This window comes from Coffea arabica, chromosome 3e (genome assembly GCF_036785885.1).
Source record: "Coffea arabica cultivar ET-39 chromosome 3e, Coffea Arabica ET-39 HiFi, whole genome shotgun sequence".
Taxonomy (NCBI): domain Eukaryota; kingdom Viridiplantae; phylum Streptophyta; class Magnoliopsida; order Gentianales; family Rubiaceae; genus Coffea; species Coffea arabica.
The window spans coordinates 2,472,833-2,499,589 of NC_092315.1; the positions used below are offsets into that span (position 1 = coordinate 2,472,833).

The 26,757-nt window shown below is 36.7% G+C and overlaps 3 protein-coding genes and 1 pseudogene across 10 annotated transcripts; 1 reads left to right on the top strand and 3 right to left on the bottom strand.

The window, feature by feature from the left end:
- Positions 1–95: 95 nt before the first annotated feature.
- On the top strand, positions 96–6,338 carry LOC113738189 (elongation factor Tu, mitochondrial). Of its 3 annotated transcripts, XM_027265417.2 has the most exons (12): positions 100–621; positions 1,834–1,909; positions 2,017–2,109; positions 2,217–2,291; positions 3,009–3,113; positions 3,211–3,301; positions 3,406–3,611; positions 4,220–4,303; positions 4,420–4,485; positions 4,565–4,627; positions 4,733–4,973; positions 5,978–6,338. In XM_027265417.2, exons 1-12 carry the CDS (start codon positions 416–418, stop codon positions 6,046–6,048), a joined length of 1,377 nt encoding a protein of 458 aa, XP_027121218.2. In that variant the 5' UTR covers positions 100–415; the 3' UTR covers positions 6,049–6,338. The 3 variants fall into 3 exon arrangements, with proteins under 3 accessions (XP_071940379.1, XP_071940380.1, XP_027121218.2); XM_072084278.1 differs by lacking the exon at positions 4,420–4,485 and having other exon boundaries at positions 96–621; XM_072084279.1 differs by lacking the exon at positions 3,009–3,113 and having other exon boundaries at positions 97–621.
- Positions 6,339–6,876: 538 nt separating this feature from the next.
- Positions 6,877–10,096, bottom strand: LOC113736358 (uncharacterized; annotated as a pseudogene).
- A 1,649-nt stretch (positions 10,097–11,745) lies between these two features.
- On the bottom strand, positions 11,746–15,489 carry LOC113734058 (guanylate kinase 2, chloroplastic/mitochondrial-like). Of its 5 annotated transcripts, none has more exons than XR_011842373.1 (2): positions 12,674–15,488; positions 11,746–12,278 (listed from the first exon to the last, which is right to left on the bottom strand). XR_011842373.1 is itself a non-coding variant. In XM_072084283.1 (2 exons), the coding sequence occupies exon 1, from the start codon at positions 15,223–15,225 to the stop codon at positions 14,311–14,313; it is 915 nt and encodes a 304-aa protein (XP_071940384.1). In that variant the 5' UTR covers positions 15,226–15,489; the 3' UTR covers positions 11,746–12,278; positions 14,283–14,310. The 5 variants fall into 5 exon arrangements, 4 of the variants coding, with proteins under 4 accessions (XP_071940384.1, XP_027116179.1, XP_027116178.1 ...); XM_072084283.1 differs by having other exon boundaries at positions 14,283–15,489; XM_027260378.2 differs by having other exon boundaries at positions 11,746–12,507; positions 14,283–15,489.
- Positions 15,490–15,817: 328 nt separating this feature from the next.
- LOC140038832 (mitogen-activated protein kinase 15-like) lies at positions 15,818–22,134 on the bottom strand. 2 transcript variants are annotated; one of them, XM_072084281.1, is made up of 10 exons: positions 21,368–22,134; positions 19,656–20,064; positions 19,361–19,488; positions 19,133–19,192; positions 18,865–19,014; positions 18,620–18,775; positions 18,317–18,528; positions 17,375–17,479; positions 17,100–17,260; positions 15,818–16,548 (listed from the first exon to the last, which is right to left on the bottom strand). In XM_072084281.1, exons 1-10 carry the CDS (start codon positions 21,389–21,391, stop codon positions 16,262–16,264), a joined length of 1,692 nt encoding a protein of 563 aa, XP_071940382.1. In that variant the 5' UTR covers positions 21,392–22,134; the 3' UTR covers positions 15,818–16,261. The 2 variants fall into 2 exon arrangements, with proteins under 2 accessions (XP_071940382.1, XP_071940381.1); XM_072084280.1 differs by having other exon boundaries at positions 15,818–16,551.
- Positions 22,135–26,757: the final 4,623 nt, after the last annotated feature.

A 26,757-nucleotide genomic window follows, 5' to 3' on the forward strand; every position in this document is an offset into this window, starting at 1 on the left:
AAGAAGAAAAATAATACACCTAAATACTCGAAAAGTATCAAACGTAAAAATTTTGTGATTCGTCCCTAGACTATCTCACTAGGCCATACGCTTGTGAAATGGTCCGCGAATGAATGAACTGGTCCTTTATCAGAAAAAATCAATATAAAACTAAGGTTTACTATAACGTTTTGATCGATGAAACTTCATTTCGCTTGAGCTACAAGACTAATAATCATAATCATAATCATGACCAGATAAACTCGACCAGTAAACCTTGTACATATTTAGGATTAGACGTTGCCAAACGCAGTTCTTAAACCCTGTCTAAAACCCTTCGCGTCCCATACATATTGAGGTTTCTCAATTCTCATGCCACACTTCAATTTCTTGATAAGACGGCTGCAAGAAAATAGTCGTGCGAAAGACGACCGAAATGACTGCTGCTGCAACTGCGATGATGATAAGGGCACGGAATTCAAAGCATGTCGTCCTCCCACTCCTCTCACCCGCTCACTACAGTCGTTCTCCTGGGCCAAGTCCGATTCACTGCCTCGTTGCTGACTCGGTACTCGCCCGAAATGCCATGCCCACGTCCAATTTCTCCCCTTTCTGCCGTTCCATGGCCACTTTCGCCCGAACGTAAGTGAGACCTTTCTTGATCACTGTGTGTTTGTGTGTGTTTATGATGACCAACGGCTCAGATTTTTTTATTTGGTTACGTGGGTTCTTGTTTATTTTCCATTTCCAGTGTCGGGATTTGCATGCATGCAATTGTATTTGAGTTTTTGTATTTTGATGAATTTAATTGTACCATTTTGTTTATTATTTCCTTTTTATAGAAGAGAGAAAGGGAAAAGATTAGGCCTTTTGGATTTTTCTGAGTAGAGTTATATTTATGTTTATCATGTTTTAGTTAATGATGATGTTAAAGCGTATTTTGATTATTCAATTAGTCTCGTGATATGGGATTTCTATTGGTGGATATCCCTATCCTTGTAAAAGTTGGTTTCTTTGTTTAGCTTCTCAATTTTCTCCTGTTTTGGTTACTTATAATTTTATCATATTTCTTTGTTTAGCTTCTCCATTTTCTCCTGTATTGGTTTCTTAAAATTTCATCATATTCAGGTAGGTTTATTTCAGAGCATTGATGACGCGAATTTGATGATTGATAGTATTTTTGTGAAGCTTCATTGGTGGAATATTGTGCTAAAGGAGTGTCTCACCATTAAAAAAAAAATTATTAGACTCATCAGGAGATATAGAAACAGTTCTTAGAAAATGTAAAGGAAGGAAAATATATAGCATACATCTGAGAAAAAGTCAATTGCATACATCTGAGAAAAAGTCAATTTCTCTCTCGTTTATTTACCAGGTTTTTACTTTTATAAAGCCCTCAATTTCTCTAGATAAAAGGAAAATTTTTTAGATTGTGTGGCAATCTGGTGAATGAATATTTTCAATTGAAATGAAACTTCTCATTCATTGTAAAACCTGGAAACATTTTTTTTTTTTAAATTCCTCCTTTTTTGCATGATTCTATGTTGTTGTCCTAGAAGGTAAGCTGTCATCTGGTTAACACTGTATTTGAAAGGGAATGTGGCTTGAGGTTTTGATTGTTTCCTAGAGGAGTCCTTAATTTGTATACCTCATTTCATCAACTTGATGGTGTTACCGTGGTCTAGTTAAAAGTGCCATGCATTTATAGCTGTTTAAATAATTTGGTCAAGGTAACAAAATGATAGCTGTTGACCATATATTTAATTCCTTTTTTGTTATCGCTTGATCAATTGATAGAGTTCTCTTCTTTGCTGAATTCTTCTCTGTTTTTTCTCATCTTGATTTTGGATGCAGGAAGACGCACGCCAATGTGGGCACTATAGGACATGTTGACCATGGAAAAACTACACTGACTGCTGCAATTACAAAGGTTGCTTAACGTCTTGGTTGCATTTGGATGTACTGGAAAGCCATTCATTTATGGTTGTTGTTGCCCATGTGAGCTGAATATAAAATCCATCTATTTTGCTTTCTCAGGTGCTGTCTGAACAGGGCAAAGCCAAAGCCATTGCCTTCGATGAGATTGACAAGGCTCCTGAAGAGAAGAAGAGAGGGATTACAATTGCTACAGTTATGATATGGCCTTAACCCTTAGTCCTTATCTTCTAATAGTAAGCATTGCTTTCTACTTGACTCGCAATAGAAATGATTTGTGAGCTTATTTCGTGACATCCTAGGCCCATGTGGAATATGAAACAGCTAACAGACATTATGCACATGTGGATTGCCCAGGCCATGCAGATTATGTTAAAGTGAGTAATCTTTTCTTATTGTTTCCCCATTGAGTACTTTGGACTCTTTTTACCTGAAAAATTGATTTCTTCAGTCTCCCGTTTCAAATCATCAGACTAAATGTGCTCTCAATCTCACAAGACCTTGTGCATTGTGGAAGAGTGACCAGCAAAATGCTGAAATTTTGGAGCATAACATTCTGCTCAATGTTTCATTCATCCACTTTCCTTTCCACTAGACAAAAACCGTGCTTTGGCACTGTACCCCTAGATATCTAATGGATACAGTAGAAGGATAAACATTTGGAATGATGTAGTCCTATCACATGTCTTGAAGAAAGAAACTTTTGATGTATTTGGCATTAACACTTAAATGGTGCATGCATAGCTTTACCAATCAGGAATGCTTATTTCGTATAGAGGTGTTGAAAATATGTCCTTCCAAGTGGAAATATTGATTGTTGATATTTTAGCTGTTTGGTCATAGAACATACTTTCATGATTATGGATTTCAATTCTACCCTAGAACAAAAAGAACAGTGATGGTATAAGATAAGAACTCTCTGAATATGACCTGGTTAGTCCTGATTCCTTGTTTTTCCTCTAGCAATCTTTTTTTTTTGTGGGGTTAGCGAGGGGGGGGGGGGGGAGGTTGTAATACCCTCTCAAAATGGATATCACTGTTCCATTGGAAAATGATACCTGATTCAGAATTGATAATTATTTTCGTGAAATCAGAACATGATTACTGGAGCTTCACAAATGGATGGGGGTATTCTTGTAGTATCTGCTCCAGATGGACCCATGCCACAAACAAAGGAACATATTTTGCTTGCGCGCCAGGTTTTGCAAGTGTTCTTTAGAAAACATATGAAGTATGTGGCTTCTATTCTTGGTTTGATTAGTTAATACTTCAAATAACTTCTATCTTGTATCACAGGTTGGTGTACCATCTTTAGTTTGCTTTCTCAATAAAGTTGATGCTGTTGAGGATCCTGAGCTACTTGAACTTGTTGAGATGGAGCTTCGAGGTGGAGTATCCTGAATGATTTTTATCTTGTGCTTTCTCTTTGCCCAACTGCTTAGCAAGATTGCTAGTTGATATCTGTGCTCATCTGTCAAAAAACTCATGCAGAATTGCTTACTTTCTATAAATTCCCTGGGGATAAAATCCCAATTATTCGGGGTTCGGCCTTGTCAGCTCTGCAAGGAACAAATGAGAAGCTTGGTAAAGAGGCTATCTTAAAATTAATGGATGCTGTTGATGAGTACATAACTGAGCCAGTTCGCCAGCTTGAAAAGCCTTTTCTCATGCCGATTGAAGATGTCTTTTCCATCCAGGTACTTTAGCATACAGTATTGGTGCATAGTGCTTTATATTACTGAGATTTCTTAATACAGTGCCCCGGTTAGCCTGCACTCTATTTTCATAAATATCCATCCTGTGTATATTAATAGTAAGTTTCAAACTTGTCGTTAATGATATTGTAAGGGAACAATTTTTGCTGTAAGATGTTCAAGGGAGAGCAAATTAATCTAGCTCTAATTTTATTTCTACAGAGTTGGTATTGAGCACTGTTGCCTTTATCTTCTGACTTACATTCGCTGTTACTTAATTGTCTACAATGTTTATTAGATGTTGGTGCTGTTAATGGATGCACATAAATCATTCTGTGTCTGCTTCAGACTCAAGTTCCAGCCCTTATTTTAAAGGTCTAAAGCAACTGACTCTTCTAGGAAGTTCTGTAGTCATTGCGTTATCTAAAAGATTATATGAAATGTCTACTTGTTGCATTGTTTGAAAACCTTGAGATTTCTTTTGAAGGCTAAATTTTTTAAGAGATTTAATGAGTCTAGTTGCCAATTTGAACTGTTGCGTTCCAGGTACCATCTCTTGGATTTTAATGATTTTCTTACCTGTGTGATATATTCCGTGGCTTTTTTGAAAGGGGCGCGGGACTGTTGTCACCGGCCGAATAGAACAAGGCATCATCAAAGTGGGTGAGGAAGTTGAAGTCTTGGGATTGACGCAGGTACTTCTGTCTCCCTCAAATTGAGGAAATTACCTGCTGTTGCTTTCTAAACATGTAAATTTGCTATACTTTTGGATTGCCCTGGTGCATACTTATTTAATTATTTACTTCTGCAGGGTGGCCCTCTAAAGACCACAGTGACTGGTGTAGAGATGTTTAAGAAAATCTTGGATCGTGGACAAGTACATTAGTTTCCTTTTCAAACTTTCTGTTCCCATGAGGTGAATATTTTTTTGAATGCCCCATTTCATATTTCTGCAGGCTGGTGACAATGTAGGCCTTCTTTTGCGTGGTTTAAAACGAGAAGATGTTCAGCGAGGACAGGTCAGTTTAGCAGCAACATGAATTTTTCCACCTGAGAACCTGCAGCACCTTGAACTTTGCAATCTTCGCATCATTTACCTGACTGTACTAAATTGACTGTTTCAGGTTATATCAAAACCAAATACCCTAAAAACATACAAGAATTTTGAGGCTGAGATATATGTTCTGACAAAAGATGAAGGTGGTAGGCACACTGCATTTTTCTCAAATTACATGCCACAATTCTATATGAGGACGGCAGATGTTACTGGGAAAGTGATCTTACCTGAAGACATTAAGATGGTCATGCCTGGAGATAATGTGACTGCAAAGTTTGAGCTTTTATCTCCAGTTCCTCTTGAAACAGGTTTATCTCCGACATTCCATCTTCTTATGAGTAATGAATCATAAATGCCTTTTAGCTCCGGTGTTCTCTATTTACTTTGTACTTTTATGAAGTTAAACAACTGTCCTAGTGTCCAAAAAATGCTGGGAAAGCATGTGCCGTAGTTGAAGATTTACATCTTTCATGCTTGAATGAGTGTGCATTTAGAAAAAGTCATACGCATTATTTCATTTACTTCCATTGTGTGATGGAAAGGTAGGGCATATCATTGCTAACCTCTAGATAAAGTTAAGCAACTGAGCATGCATTGAAACTCCTACAGCGGGGTTATTGTAATAGTGTTTGTGGTAGCTAGACCCAACTGTAAACAGTTATGGCAATAGTTAGTTAACAGTTATCATATTCTTTTAAATGGAAGGGTGTCAGCAACAGACGGTTGAAAACAAACTTGTTAACAAGGTATGCCTGGTCATGAAAATTTATGTAGTCATACCTGAGCCTGAACTTATGAGGCTAAAGTCAAATTTCCTGGCTTCCTGTATGTGCATCTGTGCTAATTTTAAGAGATGATAAATCCTGTTGCTAAATTGGTTTTACACCAATTCATTTTGACAGTCAAAATATTTCCATCGGCTCAGATCATTGTCCTATCTTTGTGGAAAATCTTATTTCTAGGTCAAACAATTATTGAGTGTACTGAACAAGCTGATGACCTTTGACTAGCATGCTGTTCATGATTTTTCTCCTTCTTCCCCTTTATATTTAGCTTATTTCTGTTGTTTTTAACTAAGAGGTTTCAGGTATTGTTAAGATGTGTATCCTGAATTATGATATATTCTTCATTAGTGGTCTGCAATCTATAAAACTAATGATGCTAGTTTATGCTAGCTGTGGTTACATATTTAATTTATTAGCCTTGAACCATTCTTTACTTCCCAACTCATACGTTTGCACTCGCTTCTTTAAGTGTGTTAGATGTAACTTTTGAAACCTAATGCATTCTTGGCTTCCTATTGGTAAAACAGGGCAAAGATTTGCTTTACGAGAAGGAGGTAGAACAGTTGGTGCTGGAGTGGTTTCAAAAGTACTTGGCTAAGATGCCAGTGATAATTCTCCAACTTTTACACAATGCTGGATATAAATTGAAGGTTTTTTCTCCTTGGATATAGCAGGAATTATTGATGGCGGCTGACCATTTATTAAGATTTTATGCAAGTTCTGGTAGGATTTGGTGTACCAGTAAATCATAAGACTTTTTGAGTTTTTAATGGTGCCCTAGGAATTCTAAGCATGAATAAATGAAACAAATCACAGAATGATGAGCTTGTAAAAAGTAGTATTCTCTCGTGCCTGGATATATGAAGTGTATATACCCTTTTTCTTACAGTCCTATCTCCATGTTCTTATTTCTGGTGAAAGTCATTTAAGCTTAAGGTCGTGGCTTATTGTCTTCTTTAGCCAAATTCTGATTTAAACTAGTAACTTGGAATATGACATACAGTCTTTGTGTGTTATATGTACCTCTGACAGGAGTCAATGTAATTGAGAGGATGGAGAATTTCAGATAGCAACATGACTTGCTTTACTGTTATATAACATTTTGGATGCAGTTTGGTTACATCTAACGACGATGGTAGTTCTGTTTATGATGCTATTAAGCATTCATGGTAATTGAACATGCATGGTGAAGGGAAGAGACATCTGGTCCAGCTCATCCACAATGATGCAAAAAATTGACTGCATCGTGTTTTCTTTATTTTCATAATTAGCAGTGCTTTTCTACTTTGCTACTCTTCCTTCTAGGCACGCATCATTTTAAGGTAAAATGATCTCTGAATTGCATTACAATTTAAGGGATAGCACGTAAGATTAAAATTTTCATGAAAAATCAATGCTTGAAAAGTAGATCGGGAAATGGGGATAATGAGTTTGCATAATTACATCCTTTATTATTTTAGAGAAAAAGAATATCTCTATTATGTGAAATTTTTATGTATATAGTATATACAAGAAATTCAACATACAATGCTTGTTTTGCAAAATTCATTCTCCAGATGGCAAATTTAACCATCTACCAGCAGCTGCATTGCAATTTCAACTAATGAATGAATTGTTGTGCTATGTCGGCTCAGCCCTACAGTCCCAGAGAAAATATTGAAGCTCTCAATATCGGATATGGTGTCCATCATGTGTTCTAGCTGTTCTTCCATCCCTAAACTCTTGAAAGTTAGGATGTTTGTTTTCTTATCTTTCATCATCCAGATTGCCAACTCTAAAACAAACCTCCTCATCCTTGGAACCCTGATGGAAGGATACTGATATTGCTTCAGAGTCGAGACAAGTTTCTTAGCCACTTCAGCTTCTTGGATGCCCGCTTCTCTGAAACATAATGCTTGATTCCCATGATGTCATAAACTTGAAAATACGTGCTGCTAATCCAATCATTACTTCCTGCAACTTGGTTTCTTTTGTCATGATTGCTTGAAGGACCTGCAAGGGGAAAATTGATAATTATTCAATGTTGTTTCCTTTCATGAATTATGACCACATAGCGCAACAAGAAAAGGGATGAAGAAAAAGCTTTTGCAATGTAGTTATTACAATTTACCGTTGGCCCTGCATCAGTAAGGTGGTGCAGTTGATCAAAGCTATCTTCTCCGCTGGATACACATAAATTTCGTAGAATTCTGCCTGCATTAATTCGAAGTAGTGGATCTTCTAACTCTAACGCTTTAACAAGCTTTTCAGTGACATTTAATTTCAATATGCGCAAGCAATTACTTGTGCTTTCAAATGCCAGCATTGATAGTGCTGCTCCTGCTGCAATTTTTACATCTTTGTGCTTTTCATCTGTCACCTGCTTGAAGAAGATGTTGAACAGCTCCTTGAGGACCCCACCTGTGCCACCAATTCTCTCTGTTGCGTCCTCTTCCATTGCCAGATTTCTTAGGATATCTATTCCTAACTTTTGCAGTGTTGGATGTTTCTCCCCATACCTCAATATGTCTCTGATATTGCTGATTGTGAAAACTATCTCTGAAATTTCTTTCCTGAGCTGTTTGCCCGTGGCACCAGTAGTGCAGGACAGTCTTTTTACTACCTGCAGAGATCGCTTCACTGTTAAAATCTGAGAGGGTGTGGCTGTCGCATCCGTCAGGAGCCTCTCTCCTGCGTGTGTGCAATCTATGATTTTTGGCAGGAGGCCTCTTGTATTCCCTATCTTCCCACAATTGTCATGGTCGCGAGCAAGCTGCTTCAAAATTGTGAGCCCCAAATGGTTGAATGTCCAGAAGCTATAATGTCCATCATCGAAGATGATTCTCTTTTCTGGTATTTCATCAGCTGCATCACCAAAGCTCCTGCTGATGTGGAGCAAGGATGATATTGATTCCATTGAACCTGGTATACCAGCTACCCTAAGAGAATTCTGCTTTTTACCAGCAAGGTGTGCCACAATTTCTGCAGCTGATTTTCTGATCTGTTCTTCTTCAGGGTCTTTCCAGTTCAACATTTCGACTAACCTTTCTGTTACAGATAAGTTTATACCAATCTTTTGGAGGGTGTCATCAGAAAACCGCTTGCTTTTTGAAAATGTTTCCAGAATTTGAGCCCCCATAAGCTGTTCATCAGGGGAGTTCGAGCCCAAGAGATCCATCGCAAACGAAACCATATCCATTTTCAGGCCATCAAAAACGCTTCCATAAACACATTGTGAATATGCATCATAGAAAAACCTTCTAATTGCAAGCATACCTGATGTCCCCATCTCACACTGCTTGTTCACCTCATCCAATATTTTGCGAAACGTTACATTCCACTCCCAATAGGCTTTCTCCAGGAGAAACAGCAGTGCTTCCGCCAAAGCTAATGAATAGAATATAATCAAAGCTGCCTTCCTGTTCCTCTTGTCTGAGTCATCTTTGGACACAGCGCCAAAGTTTCTCTTGATAAGCTTCATCAGGGAGAGCACTACACAGGTCGTAGCGGAGATGAGTTGGAGCCAATACAACAATTTACTAATATTTCTTGATATGAACACCCATGAAGCATACGGAATGAGAGGAACCTCTGAGCTATTCCACGTTCGAGTTGGCATCCTCTTCTGATGCCAGTTGTTTCGGTTTGCCTGATGGATGCTCTGTGTGATGATCTCCCTGCTCTGTCCCCTGCCTGGATTTCCAACAGCAGCAATAGGCCTAAAAATTGCCTTGACAGTTTTGATGACAAAGTTTGAGCTTGATCTGATTGCGCGGAAGCTACTAATTCCAACATCAGCAAGGGACCATGTGGCTTGGTGTTGCCATTCAAGCTCATGACTCCTGCTAAATATCCTTGTGCCCTCAATCAGCAGAATAATGGTTATGAACCAAAAATCTGTTTTGTCTAAAGTGATGGCAAAACCACCAAGAAGAACAACTGTAGCCCATATGAAACCTAGAGTTCCCAATCCAGTTGCTGCTTTTTCCAGCACAGCAAGCCTCAGAGCAAAAAGGGTCAGCTTCTTTTCTGGTGCACGGATTGCTTCTACCTGCCTTGCTGCAGTAACTGAACTGCCTGTGCTACTAGTGTTCTTTGTCTCAATAGAGCTTTGAGGTTGTAAGATTGTTGTTGGACTTGGACCTGGACCTGAACTGCCTGCTTCACTAATCCTTGCATTGAGCTCAGATACCTGCAGATGGATGCTTCCTTCACTATCTATCGACGATGCAGGATTCATCGTTGACTTCTTCTGAGCATTAACAAAAGAATAGCCAGGCAGTTTAGTTTGTTTGTAGTTTGACTTGACAATGGCACTGGGATCGTTAGGATAGGATGGAGTTTAAGGTGTAAAGTTCTTGGTTCTTGATCCTGATGGCTGTCGAAAAAAAGAGTTTTCCGACTGGAGTTTATATAACAACCAAAGGGAAATGAGCTTGGGCTTCAAGTTTTAAACAGTGGAAATTTGGAGGAAAAAGAAAGGCAAGTTGCTTTTCTTTCAGCCAAATCTCTTTTCTGTAGGTAGTTAGTAAGCAGTTTGCTTTTGTTTTTGGATTATCTAATCCTTCAGTCTTGACATAAGATTGTCTTTGCCAGGCAGCTCACCCTTACTTAACACCTTGGTTTTGATGGGCTGTTTCGATTTATGAAGTTTCTTCGCTTGGTCGGATTGGTTGGTCATCCTTTAAAGAATTAAAAGTCTCCTTCATTCTAACTGAAAAAAGGGGCAATAAAGTTGTTCATCTTTGAGTTTTAGCAGCAGACCTTTAATATCCATTCCAATAACTAAACAGAACTTTCATACGTACTCATTTGCAAATTGAATGTGATTAAGTTGCTTATTGCACAAGTTGCTCAGATAAAAAGATATTTTGTTACTCATAGAATTTATGCTGAGAGTACATCTAACTTTACAAAAACCCTTCTCAGAGATCATAATTTCTTGATCAATTTCTGCCAAAAATTCAGCGACAGGAAAAAAAACTATTGCTTAAAGCCTTGTTCGACTTTGACGTGGGTTGTGTGACGTGCAAGTCTGCTGATCAAGCGTTAAAGCAGGGCAGAATGGTTAAATTCAACCAAATTGCTTGTGCAGCTAGTTTTGCCATGTCATGTTTACTAATTGGAAGCATTTTGACCTTTCTCCTAAACATATCTTTGTAAAGTACAGAAAAGCACATTCCAATTCAATGCAATGCATTATCTCTGGTTTAGACTTTAGAGACTTGAATCCCTGAATTTTCTATTAGCGATTGTGATTCTTATCAATGACACGTCCAAGCATAATGCTGACAGAGAAATTATCTATCCAGAGAAATTCCAAGCTCTCCACTTGATCAAGCTGGCCCTATTCCATATAATCAAATCCATACCTCTTTACTACTAATCTTGCTATCTCGTGCTGATGATTATGTCTCGATTCAACTTCTAAGTTGAAGAAATTGAATGGTTCTTGATCAATTCTCTGGTTATGGGCTATGACTGCATTCATGGAAGTTGTCTAGATTGTGCAGTATTGGCAATGTAGATGGCTGTGGCTTGTAGGATTGGTTTATGGCGAGAGTCTCATGTTGAGTTAAGCAAAAAGGCTTGTATCATATGTGGCCATACTTCCCTTCCTTGCAAGATTGTGCATCTAACATGACAAAACAAACAAACATAGATTATGTGGTTCCATGACAGAACACAGACGTGGAAGCAGTCTTCTTCTTATACAACTAATGATACCTTAACCTCATGAAAAGCTGTTTTTTCTGTTTTGTATATAGATATATAAAGAAACACTGAGTTTGTTTGTTTGCTTGCATTTTGTTCGCAAAATGGGATTGTAGTGACACGTTAGAAAGGAATATTTATGATCTGTACATTACACGATTGATTGGGTCCCCTATAAAAGATTCTTTAGTGACTTTTGACATATACTACTGTCTCTCCCATTCTTGAAATTGATAGAGTTTCAGAAGAACGTAATTGGATAGTCGGCCCCTAATTAGCTTTGAACAGAAATGGTGTTTTGTACAGAAACCTTGGGTTCTATTTTGAGCCTTGATCGGTCCCCAATCTGTCTAATAGTAATGCTTTGCCCAGTGGGATGTAACATGCAGCTGACGCAGCTGACAGCCTGTTTGTCTCTAGTAAAGGAGACTTGATAAAACATTCATGACCATAGAAATAGAACAAAGACCCTACATCACGACAGTAGATAAGAGTTAAAAACATTTACGAATCTATGAATGTGACTTCGACTGGAAAAGATCGATAATTAAGCTGCATTATTCAACAAATATAAGATTGCTTGCATCCGAAAGTCACGCTATATATGAAGACATTCTTAATAGAAATGATATGTTTGAGCCCAAAGCTGAAGATTTTCCCGATAAGATACATAAAGATTGATTAGCTACAATAAGCAAGTCTCTGGTTTTTCCTGTATAAAGTCTTTGGTCCAAAGTCTTCCAACACGTTCTTGATTTACTCTGAAGGAACAGCGAAACATCTGCACATCTTCTGCTTTTCACTCGCACGATTCAAACACTAACGCAAAATTATAACACAAAATTCCACAAGTTCTCAGAACAAGTTATACCCTTGCTTGTACAAAATACAATAGTATTTCTTGTATAACACCTCCAATTCAAAACCTAAACCTGAAGATTTTCTCAAACGACCTCAGGTCTTTCAGCAGTTATCTCAAAGATGAGCGTGGCGGCGTAGCAACATCATTACCATGGTAAATGCCTCCAAGTCCTCATGACAAATAATAATGTGAAGTGTAGAGCTGGATAAAGATACAAGTAACAAGAAGAAGTAATGGATAATAGAGAAGACGAGACATTTTCGCCACACCATCTGTTTCATTCGAAGGAGAAAGTATTTCAGTTGCAGGTTTAGCTTCAGCAATCCACAACACTCCAAACTTTCAAACTTAGAAGTAAAATGAATGATGGTTGATTTAAGAAATCATCCATGCTGACACAAGCCAAAATTTTCCATTCAGGAAATCTCAAGGCGGTCTTTTGCCAGTTTTCTTTTTCTTTCATTCTACTTCAAGAAACCAGCACTAGTTCTGAGAGGTGATCTGTGTTTTATCAAAGGGAGAGCATAATTTTCTTTCAAATGTCATAATCAGTGGTTCAGCATGAAAAAAGAAAAAAATTTTCACAGCACTTTATATTTATTATTATTTTTTTTTGGAAAGAAAAACTTCTTTGAATGTGTTAAGCAAATAACCAGCAACCATCCACCTTTCTCATGTTTCAGCTCTCATGGTGTGGCACAGGGGAAAAAATTACTGCAACTATGTATCCATGAAGTCACCAATCAACAACAGTCAGAATATACATTAAACAGTAATCCGACACCACCACTCAGCAGATACCATTTGCCGCCTACAAGAACATACAACTGTAAGAAAGCATGGGAAGTATTGATCTTCAAATACATGGTTGATGAATGATTACTCTCTAATTCATATGACGAGAAAGGGAAAAAGTGAAAGAACAACTTGATTCACAAACACTTCAATTCATCAATGTTTCAACCTTAAGGTTCAGAAACTTAGCAATTTTTCCTGGATCAAAGTCTCAAAATGTATGCTAGAAAACATAAATGACGACAAAAAATACTAAAAATTTTCCCCTTGTCATATGATTCTCCAATTCATATGATGACAGAGAAAAAGTGAAAGAACAACTCAATTCATGAAGTTTTAAGGTTCAGAAACTTTAAATTTTTCCCTGGATCAAAGTCTCAAAACATATGCCAATATGTAAATGACCACTCAAAATACGTATAAGAAAAAAATGAGAGAATCCTGCTCAAAGTATTAGTTTGAGCAATATAAGTTAATACACAGCTTTGCTCTAGAGGTACAAGTAAAATAAACAAGTAAGACGGCCTTAGCGAAACAAAACCTTAGCATTATTCATAGTGATATAAATCAGTAAAACAACATTGAAACAAGTTTGCCACTGCTACGGATTACTGAAAATGAGCTACTTGAGTCTTTAAAGATTGATTGCATGACTACTTCTGGAGTGCTAGCTGCTACAAACTCTCCAATTAAAGAACCAATTACTCAAAAAGAATAATCAGCAAGGACATAACTGTCAGAAAGAGGAAAAAGAAGGTTAAACATTATCAACATATCAATGACAACCAGATGCTTGCACTGCCTTTAGTTCACTTCCTATAATTATGAATAGAAAGAAATTAAACCCTCGATAACTCAAGATTAACTAGCTGACTTGGGCATATTTCCACTTTTTTCCCAATTTTCATTTTGGCTAAGCAGGCTTTCAGGAGGAATTATCCATATGCAGTTACTTCTGATCATTGCTTTTGCATTCTCTCTCATAAAATATATGCAATGCCTCAGCTCATCTACAAGATCAATGCCAAAAACCATGAGGACACACTGAAATTTGTGAAAACGAATCTTTGTGTAAAACCCATATCTTAAAAATAAAAAAAAAGACAGTAATGGCTCCAAAATAGCATCAGTTACTTACTCGACCTAAGCAAGCCAGTATTTCTATTGAAGAAGACTTTGCAGAAGGTATTGAGATTGGGCTATGAATAAAACTGAATCCTAAGCACTCCACAAACTGAAGAAAAAATCTAAACTCACGCAGTTTTATTGAATGAACACCAAACCACTGAGAGTACCAAGTATTCAAGCTGAAAGACGGTGACAAGAATTCACTGACAGTGGACCTAACATTGCATTAACTTGAAAAAAGGAGAAGTGCCTCAACTGTAGCTACAAAAATTGTTTCACTGTAGAAAAGAGACAATACCATAAACATAACATTCTAGCTTTGACAACCAATGAATCAAATTTTCATAATTTACCTAATCGATTGAGAAGACCATTCCAGCACTAAATGACTATATTCCTTTGATTCACTTTAGCCTTCTCTGCATCAATAATTGACTCAACCAACTTAACCGTTCCATCCAATTCCCCTTCCTTATTCACCACCACATAATCAAAATTGCTCAAATGCTTGATTTCCTCCTTGGCCGTGGCAATTCTAACAAGCAAGGTCTCCTTAGTCTCAGTCTTCCTATCAATCAACCTTTTCACCAATGCCTCCTCACTCTCAGCAACCAAGAAGATGAACACAGCAGACTTCCCCAAAATATTTCTCAACGTTGCGGCCCCTTGTATATCGACTCTCAATACAATATCACTCCCTTTAGCCATATGTTCCCTAATCTGCTGTTTTGGGATACCCTTATAATCACCATACACCAACGCATATTCCAATAGCTCGTCTTGCGCAATCATTTTCAAGAACTCCTCTTTACTCACAAAAAAATAATCTTTGCCATCAATTTCACCAGGCCTCATTGCCCGGCTCGTTGCAGTAACAACAAAATGTATACTTTCCCTAACTTCCCTCAACCTTTTGATAACTGCATCTTTACCAACCCCACTTGGTCCACTGATCACAATCACCAAAGGATTAGGATTAGGCACCAGCGGCTCAGAGCTGAATGGGGATCCTAATGAGGCCTCCAAAGCCCGATACAGCTCAGCCCGGTCTGCAGTTTCTGGGCATGGTATGGGGACTACCGCAGGTCTTCTAGCATCACCCATTGGTGAATTTGCAGAAAAGAAGCACCGGGCCGGTAAAACTGGCCTGTGGGAGGTGAATTGTAGAGTTTTTGGGGAGGTGAGGAATGCTGGGCTCGAGGGGAATTCAGCAAAAGGGTTGATGAATTTTCGACTGAGGAAAAATGGGTTGTTGTTGAATTTGGCTAAAGATGTGCACAGCCTTCTTACCAGCATCGATTTGAGTTTGGTTTGAGTTTATAGAGAAACACTGTGTACTTGTGTGTGAGAATTGAGGTATTAGATGAGGAAATATCGGAACAAAGAATAGGTATTGTTGGGTACGGGGAACAACTGTAACAGATTTTTGCCGCCAATTTGAGAGAATTTGTTGACAGTCTAGACGTTAATGGGATCCTAGATTTAGGGTTTGTCTCCTCTACACACTTTTTTTTAGTTTTTTTTTTGGGGGGGCGCGGGGGTGGCGGCGCTTGGCCTCTTTTGTCCATTTTGCTCTTTTTTTCCTCTATTAAAATGGAAACTAACAAATGAATTCTGCTCGTAAATTTACTTTTGTGTCGGATTATTCTTTTTGGCTGTTCTTTTTGTTCTAATCATTTATGGCTTTTTCAATTTTTGAAGTTAAAGAATCTAGTTAATTTACGGTTAGATTGTCCACCAAGTGCACGACCTTACAGATCGAACTGCCATCACTGAGCAGTAGATTCTGATTGTATGCAGCCTATCCATTGATTCAACAGTAAGTAACACAGAGATGCAGAAGTAAAAGTTCTTGCTACTCTACTTTTGGCTTGTATACCAAATGGGGTTGGCCAAACAGACTTATTTCTTAGTACAGAATGGTTCATTGACACAAAACCAGTAGTCCTGATGTAACAGATCATGTAAGGAGTTTACAACTGATATCACTAAGGAAAAAGAACAGAACAATTAGTGAAAGGAGATTGCTCTCGTTCGAACATCCACATGCCCTCTTCATCAGAATAGCAGTTGTAGAAACGAGTAAATGCCTGCCTCTTTACACCCAAAATCAGTGCTGTTAAAAGAAAGTAGTCTTTACCACATATGGACGATGTAAGAGTTACACACTCTCAACTTCTCAAGAGCGCTTCTAGTTCTGTCAAATCACCCTGTCCCAATTATACAACAAACCACAAATCATATAGAGCAGTCATGGTATATCAAGATGGATCATCCATCAAAGCGCTTGCTTAATCTGGGAAGTAACAGTCTGCCAAAGTTCATGTGAAGATCAATACCACTGACTTCCAGATCCAACTTGAGCAGCAGCTACTTTCCTCGCCATATACTGCTCAGGTTTAGGCTGCAACGGGTTAGGTCCTTCAATACTTTCTTCTTTATCACTTTTATAGGATGGATGCCTCTTAGGATATGAAGAGGCAGAAACACCATATTGATTTGGAACGGCAGAATTCCTAGCCATTCTTCGCTGCTCAATAGCCTCTGCAGCTGCTGCTGCAGCCCCACAATTGTTGTAACGCAACACTGAACCAACAACTTTCCCAGGTCTAGCAGCACCTGCTGTGAAAACCACAAAGATTCAGGCTGGCATACAAGAATCTTAATGTGCTGATACCTTGAGAATTGACATGCATGAATGTTAGAAACATAGACACTGTGTATATGTTTAAAATCCTAAAACAGAGCACCATATAGGTAAATGCGTTCTAATTAATCTCTCTGCTCGAAAGAAAAGGCACTTTTGTTCTTCAGGAAAAAGTTTGACCAACACAGATAACCTTTTTTTTTTTTTTTGTTGGTGGTAGATATCTTGGTTCTTGTATGTCTTCATGCAGGACCCATGGTGAATTCAAAAAGTGGCTAACAAATGTTAAACCCTGAAACAAATGCTAAACACCTCACCTCTTCCCACCTTTAAGCAAAAGTATGAGCCTAGTTACAATTCTCCAAGTGAAATGAAAAAGGGGAAATGAGTTAATTGCTTTCGTAAATGGGGGAACCGCAACATGTTTGAAGCATATCAACATAGCGCTTCGTCAAAGAAATTTCACTAGTAATATGGGAAAGCATTTTAAAAGTCTGTTTGTCCTCATAAGGCATGGACAAACCTTGAATGCTCGGAGGCACTTGCAAAGGAAGTCTTGACATAGGGATCCCAGAAATTCTGTCCGTATTTGACTTCTCAACTTCTTTTATGCAGAATTTCGAGAGATCATTTGCAACTTCTGCTGCATTCTGTGTTGAGTTATCCGAGTACAAAACACAGGGCCTGCAACCAAAGCAAGTTTTAGTTCCCCATAGAAGCAGAAAAAATAAATCTGGTAACTCAAAGAAAAGCTTGAAAGCCGAGTAAAAGGATCACAAGAAATATGCCAGAAGCTACCTTGGTAAGGATGAAGCTTGCTGCCTTTCAGGAGGAGCAGCAGCTCCACCATTCCCATAGCACTCCTCAAGATAAGCAAATTGCTTCTTGAATTTATCAACAGCACTGGAACAAAATGATAGAAAAATCCATCAATCTAATAAATATAGGTAGGAAAATGTCCCTGGGGAGGTTTAGGACTATTTCATAGGAAAAAAAAATTGTAAACAAGAGAATAACCCTTTGAGTCTCAAGTTGAGTCAAACAGATATCCTATGGGACACTTGCGTTCTCCCATTAAACAATGACATGGACCATAGATAAACTTCAAAGGAATAGATACATAAACGAGAATGAGACACAAATTCAAACTTTCGTACTAGGAAAAAGTGAAATACATTGGATCCATAAATAGCAATACAGCAAGCATGAGAGTCATAAATAATATTGCTTTTCTCATCCGACCAACCTTTTTGGGCCACTTAAACCAAAACATTGAATGCAAACCAATGAAAGTACTACTCAATGTGCCAAATGCACCAGACTAAACATCTTCATGATCTGAACTAGCATAAATTCATGCCAGAGCAGTCAAACAGCATACGTGCAGTCATCTAATTTTGAAACAGACAAGCAGTACTCACTTAAAAAGACAAATTTGAAACACAAATAAAGAATAACAGGTTCAGAATAGTGCGATCATTATAAGCAAATATTTCCATTTTTTACATATTCCTGCATAGAATAAAACGTATTTTCAAGCACTGAACTTAAAATACTTATGTTGAAACATGCATAGCTCTCAGGTTTATTGAACAAAGAGAAGAACTAAAAGGGAGGTCAGGAAGCAGTAAAATGAAGTGTGCAAGAATGTTGCAAGATGTTTCAAATATCCTGTTAAACGCAAACAAACAGGTATTCAACAGCAAAACCGTACAAGAGATTTAGTTTTGAATATAGTACCTCGGATACATGAAGTTTGTTGGTTCTGTTCCCTCTAAATACTCTTTCAACATCTTCGGATGATATTCAAGAATCTCCCGGTAAATTAATTCTCTTACATCTTCTTTTGTTATTCTACGTCTTTCAAATTCAAATTCCATTTTTGAGACAGGCTGAGCTGAAGGTTCTCTCTCAACTTTGGCCAAGTTCCTGAAATATGGATCTGCAAGAGCCTGATGGCTTGCATGCAATATGCACTTTAAGAAGCTGGAGACATATTGACTTGCCAAGACTTGAAACAACACACTAACAGATAAGGTGTACCTCTTCTGCATTAGGCCGATCTTTGGGATCAAAAGCAAGCATCCTTTCCAACAAACGAAGAGCAAGGGGGTCTGCATTTGGGAACTTATGGGAGAAAGGAACAGGTTTTTTCTTTCTCATGCTACTTAAGTATCTCCTGGCCTTTTCATTTCTTATCTGTGAGCAGAAGGTAAATAAAATATAAAGATTAAAAAAATTAACAGTACAATTTTGCGTATACAAGAAAAAAATCACAGCAAACAGACCCTAGCAATGGCTTCAGAAGATGGTGTTCCGAGTAGATCAGTCATCAGGTCCAATTGATGAACTACATTTTTTCCTGGAAATAAAGGTTTTCCAGTCAAAAGTTCTGCAAATATGCAACCGATGCTCCATATATCAATAGCCGGCGTGTACTGGTAAAAGGTTGATGATAAACATTTGTTAGAACATGTGTATGGGTACAGAGTTCCAGAGGTACTTAACATTGACTCAGATCAAGCAATATGAAGTTTAAAATTCAGAAATTTGCACCTTGGAGAAGAAGGATCCACACAATTCAGGAGCTCTATACCATCTTGTTGCAACATAATCCTAAAAGCACCAAAAAAATATATAAAAATAAAAACAAAAATACAAATACAAATAAAAATAGAAAAAAAAAGATAAAAAAGATACAAATTCTAAATGCCTAATGCAGTTCTTATAAAGCACTAGTCCAGTGGGCAAAGATATCACCAAAAGGCATAAGCAAGAACTTACTGTCCAGAATATCGCAGTAGGAGTATCATTGAATGCCACTCTAGCTAGACCAAAGTCACATATCTTGAGCTTACAGTCAGCATTAGCTAAGATGTTCTTAGGTTTCAAATCACGATGGAAGACATTAGCTGCATCAAAGAACTATGATTATCAGATCTGGAAATGGTCCTGTAGCCTTACCATGTACGTAACTTAGCTAAGTGAAAAGCCTAGCTTCTTTAATACTGTAAATTTGTGGTTTTGTCAAAATACCCAAAGATAGACATTAAAGTTGCTTTGCTAAACCAAATATTACCTGTGTGTATATACTTCAAGCCCCGAAGAAGTTGGTATAGGAAGAATTGGTAATGTTCTGGCGTCAGATCATCATTTGCCTTGATGACCTGATGTAGATCAGATTCCATAAGTTCAAATACCACATATATGTCTTTGAATTCCCTTCTAGATGGAGGTAGCAAGATATGTTTAATTTCAACAATATCCGGATGACGAAGAAGCCTAAGAAGCTTTATCTCACGAAGGATACGTGTGGCATCGGAGACATGCTCAAAGATGTCATTTATCTTTTTTATTGCAACTTTTTCTCCAAGATGTGTATCATAAGCAGAGCATACAACACCATAACTACCCTTACCAATCACTTCCTCTATCTTGTATCTGCTACCCTCACCATATTCTGTAAAGAAATCTACATCTATAGATGCCTGCATCATGAAAATTTAACATACCGTGTCATTGACATCATATGATACAACTGAACAGTATACGTCAAAAAGAAAAATTAGCATCTATCAAATTCCAAATTCAAATTTAAAATAATTGTTAACTCAAATCCCTAAAACTTGCAGCTTAGAAGTCCTATACAGAAGAAGCAAAACATCCACCATCATTATCAAGCCAAAATTATATAGTACTTAAAGAAACAGGTATTTTACAAGTTAAAAGGTTCAGCTAGTTGGAAATACTAGTTGACTACCAAAGCACTTTTAGAAGTATTGAAAACTTAAAAAAAGCAAAGCCCTTTCGAATCCCCCTAGCCCTCCCTCCGCCACCATCCACCATGGGCCTTAATTATTTCTCAAATAGTGTTCCTCGTGAGGAGTCATTTTACCAGGATCATTTGTCAACCAATGGTGAAATGTTAGATATTTGATGCCACATGCATCTCAATTACAAATTTCCTAGCATTGGAACACACACTACCCACTTTTCATAAGGCATTAAAAAGAAAACAATTTTAGCAATTGCACTCCCAAATCAGGCAAAAATATAACTGAGATTTTAGAATTTTATTGAATTCTTCCACTGCAAGCTTAAGGAACAAAAAAGTGAAAATAGAATGCAACTTACCATTTAAACAATTTCAATAGTAATAAGTCGAGGGTGGCAGGTGTCTGAGGATGACAACAACCCTACTAAACTCTCTAATTGTGCTACAAAGTAAGGAGGGTAACTATAAAGTATAAATAGCAAGTTGCATTACACCGTACACTTGGAATTTCATTTCTAGTCAGTAATACACCGATACACATGTCAATTGTTCTGTGATCTAAGGTGACAAGAGCAAAAATGTCTAGCAAATGAAATGGGCCAAAAAAGTAGAACAACCTACAGCTACTTTCCAATTTGTTCTATTATTCAAAGCCACAAAAATCTTATCAACGCAATCCTAGAGTGAAAAATACTACAAAATGAATCCCAATTTGAAGAAATCATAAGCAGGGCTGCACTCTCAAAACTGTTTCATCTTCTGTCACAAAACGATAGTATTGATAAAGAAAACAAAGCATCAAGCAAATCCTTTATCTTTAAGATCTTCTCCACATTCCACACCAGTATAATTAAATCTCTCAGATATGTACATTGAATAAAACAGATTCTTGGAGATTTTATTGCTCTGGATAAAGAAATAGATCTTATAGCATAAGCATTTAGTAAATATCCGTACATATAGAAAATATAACCAGAAATAAACATAAAATTTGATTGCAAAAGAAGGGGCAATACCTTTTTCCGCTGATCAGCCTGCATATTTCAGCAGCCAAGCATCAAACAACAACTAAATAGAATCACTAAGCAAAGCGTAGATCAGATGACAACCACAAAGATTGACTTCCAAGCAAAGCGTTAAGCAAAAGATCCCTTCTTTTTTCGGGGTTGGATCAAAACAATTGCAGAAGAAAATAAACAGTCAATTTAAGAAAAACCAAGAAATAATTAGCCAAAATACACTCAAGTTAAAACTCCAGTGAGACTCTAGAGCTGAAAAAAAACAATTAGCCAAACAAAAAAGATGGGAAGAACCCCTTAACATAAATCCAAGAAACAGTTAAATAACTAACTCCTGTGAGGATAAATGTGGGAACTTATACTGGGTTTTCGTCAAAATATAAACTCAAGATTTTGTAGATGAAAACAAAAAAAGATTCTTGGAAGCAGCGTATTTGATGAGATAGATGGAGAACAAGAGTATCTTCAAAATTTCAACTAAAAAGGGAAAAATTTGGCGATGATCTCTAATGTTTGTTTAACAATGGGGAGAACAAGAGCCCAACTTTGTAAAAGTGTAGTCAAGTTATAGACTTTTTCGGAGAGAATTGATTCAATAGCGCTTAGATCTTTACTCTTCTAAGAGAGATCTTTGAAAAATGGCTGTACTTGTATTTGTACAAGTTGGGAGAGGGAGAGGGGGAGGGACAAGGGAGAGAGAAACAGCGTGGAAATATGTGCAAATAATTTCATCCATGTAAAAATTTCCGTACTAATAAGCCAACAAAAATCCTATGCTTTGTGGCAGCAAAAGGCTCACTGAATTTTGGAACTTGGGCATATACCGTAGGCAGTGGTGGTACTATACTTGCGAAAAGACATGCTAGCCATTCTATTGTTTTAGTTCAAATACTAATTTCCAAGGTAAAGTCAATTGATGAAAACCAATTGAAGTTTGATGTAGAGTTAATAATAGTAGTTTGATCAAAAAAAAAAAAATAATAGTGTACTTCATAGGATTGATTCTTTGTTCTTTTTCTTTTTGATTGGTCTTTTCTTTCTTTCTTTCTTTCTTTCTTTTGACATCTCAAGTAGGATTGCTGAAATCTTTATTGTTTTTCAGGATTTATGTTTGATTATTTTCTTAGATTTGTTCAATATATCCATTAAAAAAAGAAAGAAAGAAAGATGTTTCTTCCTTTCCATTTTGCTTGTACTTGAATTGCAGTCACACAAATGCTCTTATCAATACAAACTTGGATTAAAAAATTAAAAAAAAAACTCATCTTTGGGCATGCTAAACGTGCTTTTTTCTAGAGGAAAGTGGTAAAAGAATTTAAAGCAGCAATGATACAGTCTATGTACTTAAAACATGAGACATTCTGGATACGGACAAAGAGGAGATGCAAAGTTGCAAGCAACCAGTAAAAAGCACGAAAGTGGAACCGAAATCGTGTAGAAATTTGTAATCGGGAATTATTTTTTGGTTTTTCAGTTTTTGCTTTAGATTTCTGCAGATTTCTAACTATACGATGTTTTAATTCAAGGGGGAAACAAAAAATTAGGAATAGTGAAAAAAAAAAGATTCCTGTTTGGATGGCTCTATTTTTTGAAAATTTTTTTAAAAAAATATATTGTAACGATTTGACGTACGTGAGATAAAAAAGTAATTGAAAAATATAAAAAAATTTTATTAAAAAATTATAATGCAAAAATAGTCTTAAGCTTAGAGCGTGTAGGGCCGACCTGGTACGATAAATTTATGTGCATTATCTGCTTGGGAATTGAAATTAATGCATTTGGGTCGGTCGAGAATAGGACTTGTAAATTCCCATGATCCACGAATCAGACTACTCCTGCTTCATCAATTCTACCATCATTATTCTTGGTTTTGTTTTGTGTAGCACTGTCTATTTCACGAGTACATATAACAAAAGAATTTGTTTTTTTTTTCCTTTTTGTTCATCAACTCACAATTGACGAATTCGAAAATTCAATTTCTACTAGATGCATATTAATGAGACCCTTTTTCTACATTTTTTATGAATATAATTTTTAATCATTTTTTTTGTTTCACATAAATCAAATCGTTACAATATATATATTTCTAAGAAAATTTCAAAAAATTGAGCAATCCAAACCGGACAATAAGTATCCTAAGCATTCATCTAATTTCCATCTATTTAACATATCCAACCTGCGGTTTAGTTGAAATGCTTTTCCACATTTGGCACTTAGCAGCGATTAGATTAGATAGTTGCATGTGCATCACATGGCCTCTTCAAAAGTGGAATCCGAGATACAATTAGAAACAAACACTATCATACTTTACTAGTATATGTTACGTGACAAAGCCAACGTCAAGCTCTCCCATCCCATGTAGTATTTATCTATGTTGCCGAATTATTCCAAGAGTTCATATTCTTTTTTCTTGGCCATTAAATATTTTCCTTCAAAGTTGATTTGAATTGGAAAGATATCTTTTAAGTACAGAAATTAGCCTAAATGCCCTTAGGAGAATAAGATCAACTAATCAAGTTTGAAGATCTTAAAGAAACGCTTTGTTTGGATTGCATTTTTCTGAACTTTTTGCAGAATAATTACTGCAGATATTTGATATATGGAAGGTCAAAAGGTGATTGGAAAATGTGTCTACGAAAAACGTAGTAATTTTTTTTTAGAAAATTGCAATCCAAACACAAAATTTCTCATAGAATCCTAATACTATTCACACAATTAATATGTTCAAAGAAATTTTAGACAAATCATGCAAATTAATCCTGATTTAAACTCGAACACTACTGATGAAGTATCAACAAAATTTTTTTTCTTTTTCCCCTCTTTTGGGGAATGGATAAGGCTACGTTGATATATAGGAGAAATGCATGTGCGATCAGTTGATTTCATCATGTCATTAACAGAGACGACAGCAATCATATCAATGGATCAATGATGGGAAATGCTGTGTTTTCGTTAGGAGTACAATTTTAAGGACCACAGGGACGTTAATAACGAGCTAGTGGCCTAGTACTACCTTTGCCTTGACAAAATTCACGTGTTCACACCAGAACTTTAGACATATAATAACTGCGTGCTTATATATTACTATTATCATTAGCAGTAATACGCACTAGTCACTGAATATTACTTTGGTGCTTAAGTTATCAACGGGATGCAATTTTATGGTCTTGCGCACATACCGAGCCATTAATTCCAATTCATAGGGTTGTCATTGCTTTTAACCCTACCTCGTGTAGGCCATTGCGATGTGCAAGAAAACAAGAAATCCCATAGATGAAAATCGGGTCACTTTTGCCTCATTTGCACAGTTACTTTTACTTCATATGGAGAAACCCTACTACTCCATGCTTTTGATTTGGTCTACATATTTTTCGAAAAAGAAGGAGATACTTAGGCCTTGTTTGGATTGCATTTTTCTAGATTTTTTTTTGTAAAAAAATTACTGTAACAATTTGATATATGTGAGGTAAAAAGGTGATTGGAAAATGTGTTTACGATGAAAAATTGCTGTCCAAACAAGGCCTTATACTCCTTTCTTATTAAAAGTAAGATAGTTAGAGTCGTAAAATGACTCGACATAAAATACAATATTAGAGTAGACTAACTGCTTCTAGTTTCCTTGTCTTAGTTTATAAAAAGGAAGGATCTTCTAGTGATCGATGAACCTACGCATATGATAAGTAGTGGACTTATCTACTCTTAAGTCATAACATTAGTTTACAAAAGGAAGGAAGGATCTTCTAGGGATGAAATTAGGGCATATGATGAGTAGTGCACTTATCTACTCTTCAATCATAGGGAATGAGGAGGACTGAAGAATCGAACCAAGGACCTCATTATCACTTAGTTGATACGTCTTAATCATGTCCTTCTTATATTTTGGAACCTTAAGCATTAATATAAAGTTGTATTCTTTGTCCAAGTAGTGTTTGGTATTGCATTTAAATAGATTCACAACATTTCATCAAAGAATTTATTAGCCAACAAATTTAAAAGTTGAGGGCCACATTTTGAAGGTATTGGGGACAACCGGTAAAAGAAGGGTATTTTTTTAAACTTTAGAGGGATCTATTGTGAGGAAAACTCAAAATATTCCTAATAACAGTATTAATTTGTACTGCATTCTTTTTTGGATAAAAATTCAATCGCAATACTCCTAATAACAGTATTAATTATGTTTTAAGTGGTTTTGCAATAACACCCGGCTTAGTTTTGAGGAAAGAAATGGCACCTTATAAAACTTCTAAGGGCTTGGAGCAAAAGTCTAAACCAAGGGGACCCACGCTTCACTGTCATCGGGGCAAGGCACTAGGCTCTTCAGCCGTCCGATTTTACTAAATCGTGCTCTTCACGTGCCACGTGCACTTGCGCTGGCCAAGCCAATTCGCCGTCTTGGTGATAACGACGTGTTCCCCCAGAGGGAATATTTCAAGGCTTTAAATTTTTGACCCCTTATTTTCTTGTTTTCATTTATTTTCCCCTTTTCTTTAATACTCAATTGTTCCACATTTCCTGCAAGCTGTAACGACAATGATGCAGGTCTTTAATGCAAGATATGAAGGTGTGAATTTATGAACAAAGGACGTGAAATTTAACCCTTTTTAATACTCCCTCCGTCCCACTTTAATAGTCCTGTTTTCCTTTTTAATCTGTCTCAAATTGTAGTCCACTTTCCAATTGAAGAATGTAGTTGTATTTTAATTTTCCTAAAATACCCTTATTCAATGTAAGTTGTTGTTACTATAAACCTACCTCATTTAATGAGAGTTGATTCTTTTTTTACCATCAATTCAAGTTCCCATAAAGTTGAACCATATTTAATGTGAGGGTATTTTAGGAAAATAGCAATCTAAATTTACTTTTCCAACAAAGTTAACTACCTTTTCTTAAACTGTGTGAAAAAAGAAACAGGACTATCAAAGTGGGACGGAGGGAGTATAATATAACCACAATTTCATTAATTCTTATTACTTACCAGGTTAAGTCCTTTTCTAACATTATTATATGATGTTTTGATGTAAAAGATAATGTAAAGATATGAATGATGAACTTGTTGATTAGCAAGCTTATTAAAGAATTCCACATCCTGCATTGCACGCTCCCTGGAGACATATATAATTTCTACGTTCTCGTCTTTCATGCAGAAATCGGACAAATAGAAGCTAAAATTTGGATGAGTATGATGGCAAGAATTTTGGTTGCTTTCATAAAGGTTAAAATGCTTCAACACCACCAGTAATCGAGTTCCAGCAAACTTCCTACTTCTCATTATTAATATATTTAAGTGAGAAGAACCTAATTAATCTTTCTGAGAATAAACATTATTGCAATTTCACTGTGATCAGTACTACAGGCGAGGTTCCAGTCAAAGTTAGCCCACTATTGCA

Coding starts and splice junctions, on each gene's coding strand:
- LOC113738189 (XM_027265417.2), top strand. CDS start 416: ATGACTGCTGCTGCAACTGCGATGATGATAAGGGCACGGAATTCAAAG. Junction 622..1,833: donor ATGGCCACTTTCGCCCGAAC/GTAAGTGAGACC, acceptor TTTTGGATGCAG/GAAGACGCACGCCAATGTGG. Junction 4,486..4,564: donor AAATCTTGGATCGTGGACAA/GTACATTAGTTT, acceptor ATATTTCTGCAG/GCTGGTGACAATGTAGGCCT.
- LOC113734058 (XM_072084283.1), bottom strand. CDS start 15,225: ATGCTGGTAAGAAGGCTGTGCACATCTTTAGCCAAATTCAACAACAAC.
- LOC140038832 (XM_072084280.1), bottom strand. CDS start 21,391: ATGCAGGCTGATCAGCGGAAAAAG. Junction 19,193..19,360: donor CTACTGCGATATTCTGGACA/GTAAGTTCTTGC, acceptor TGGTGCTTTTAG/GATTATGTTGCAACAAGATG. Junction 18,529..18,619: donor ATCGGCCTAATGCAGAAGAG/GTACACCTTATC, acceptor GCAAGCCATCAG/GCTCTTGCAGATCCATATTT.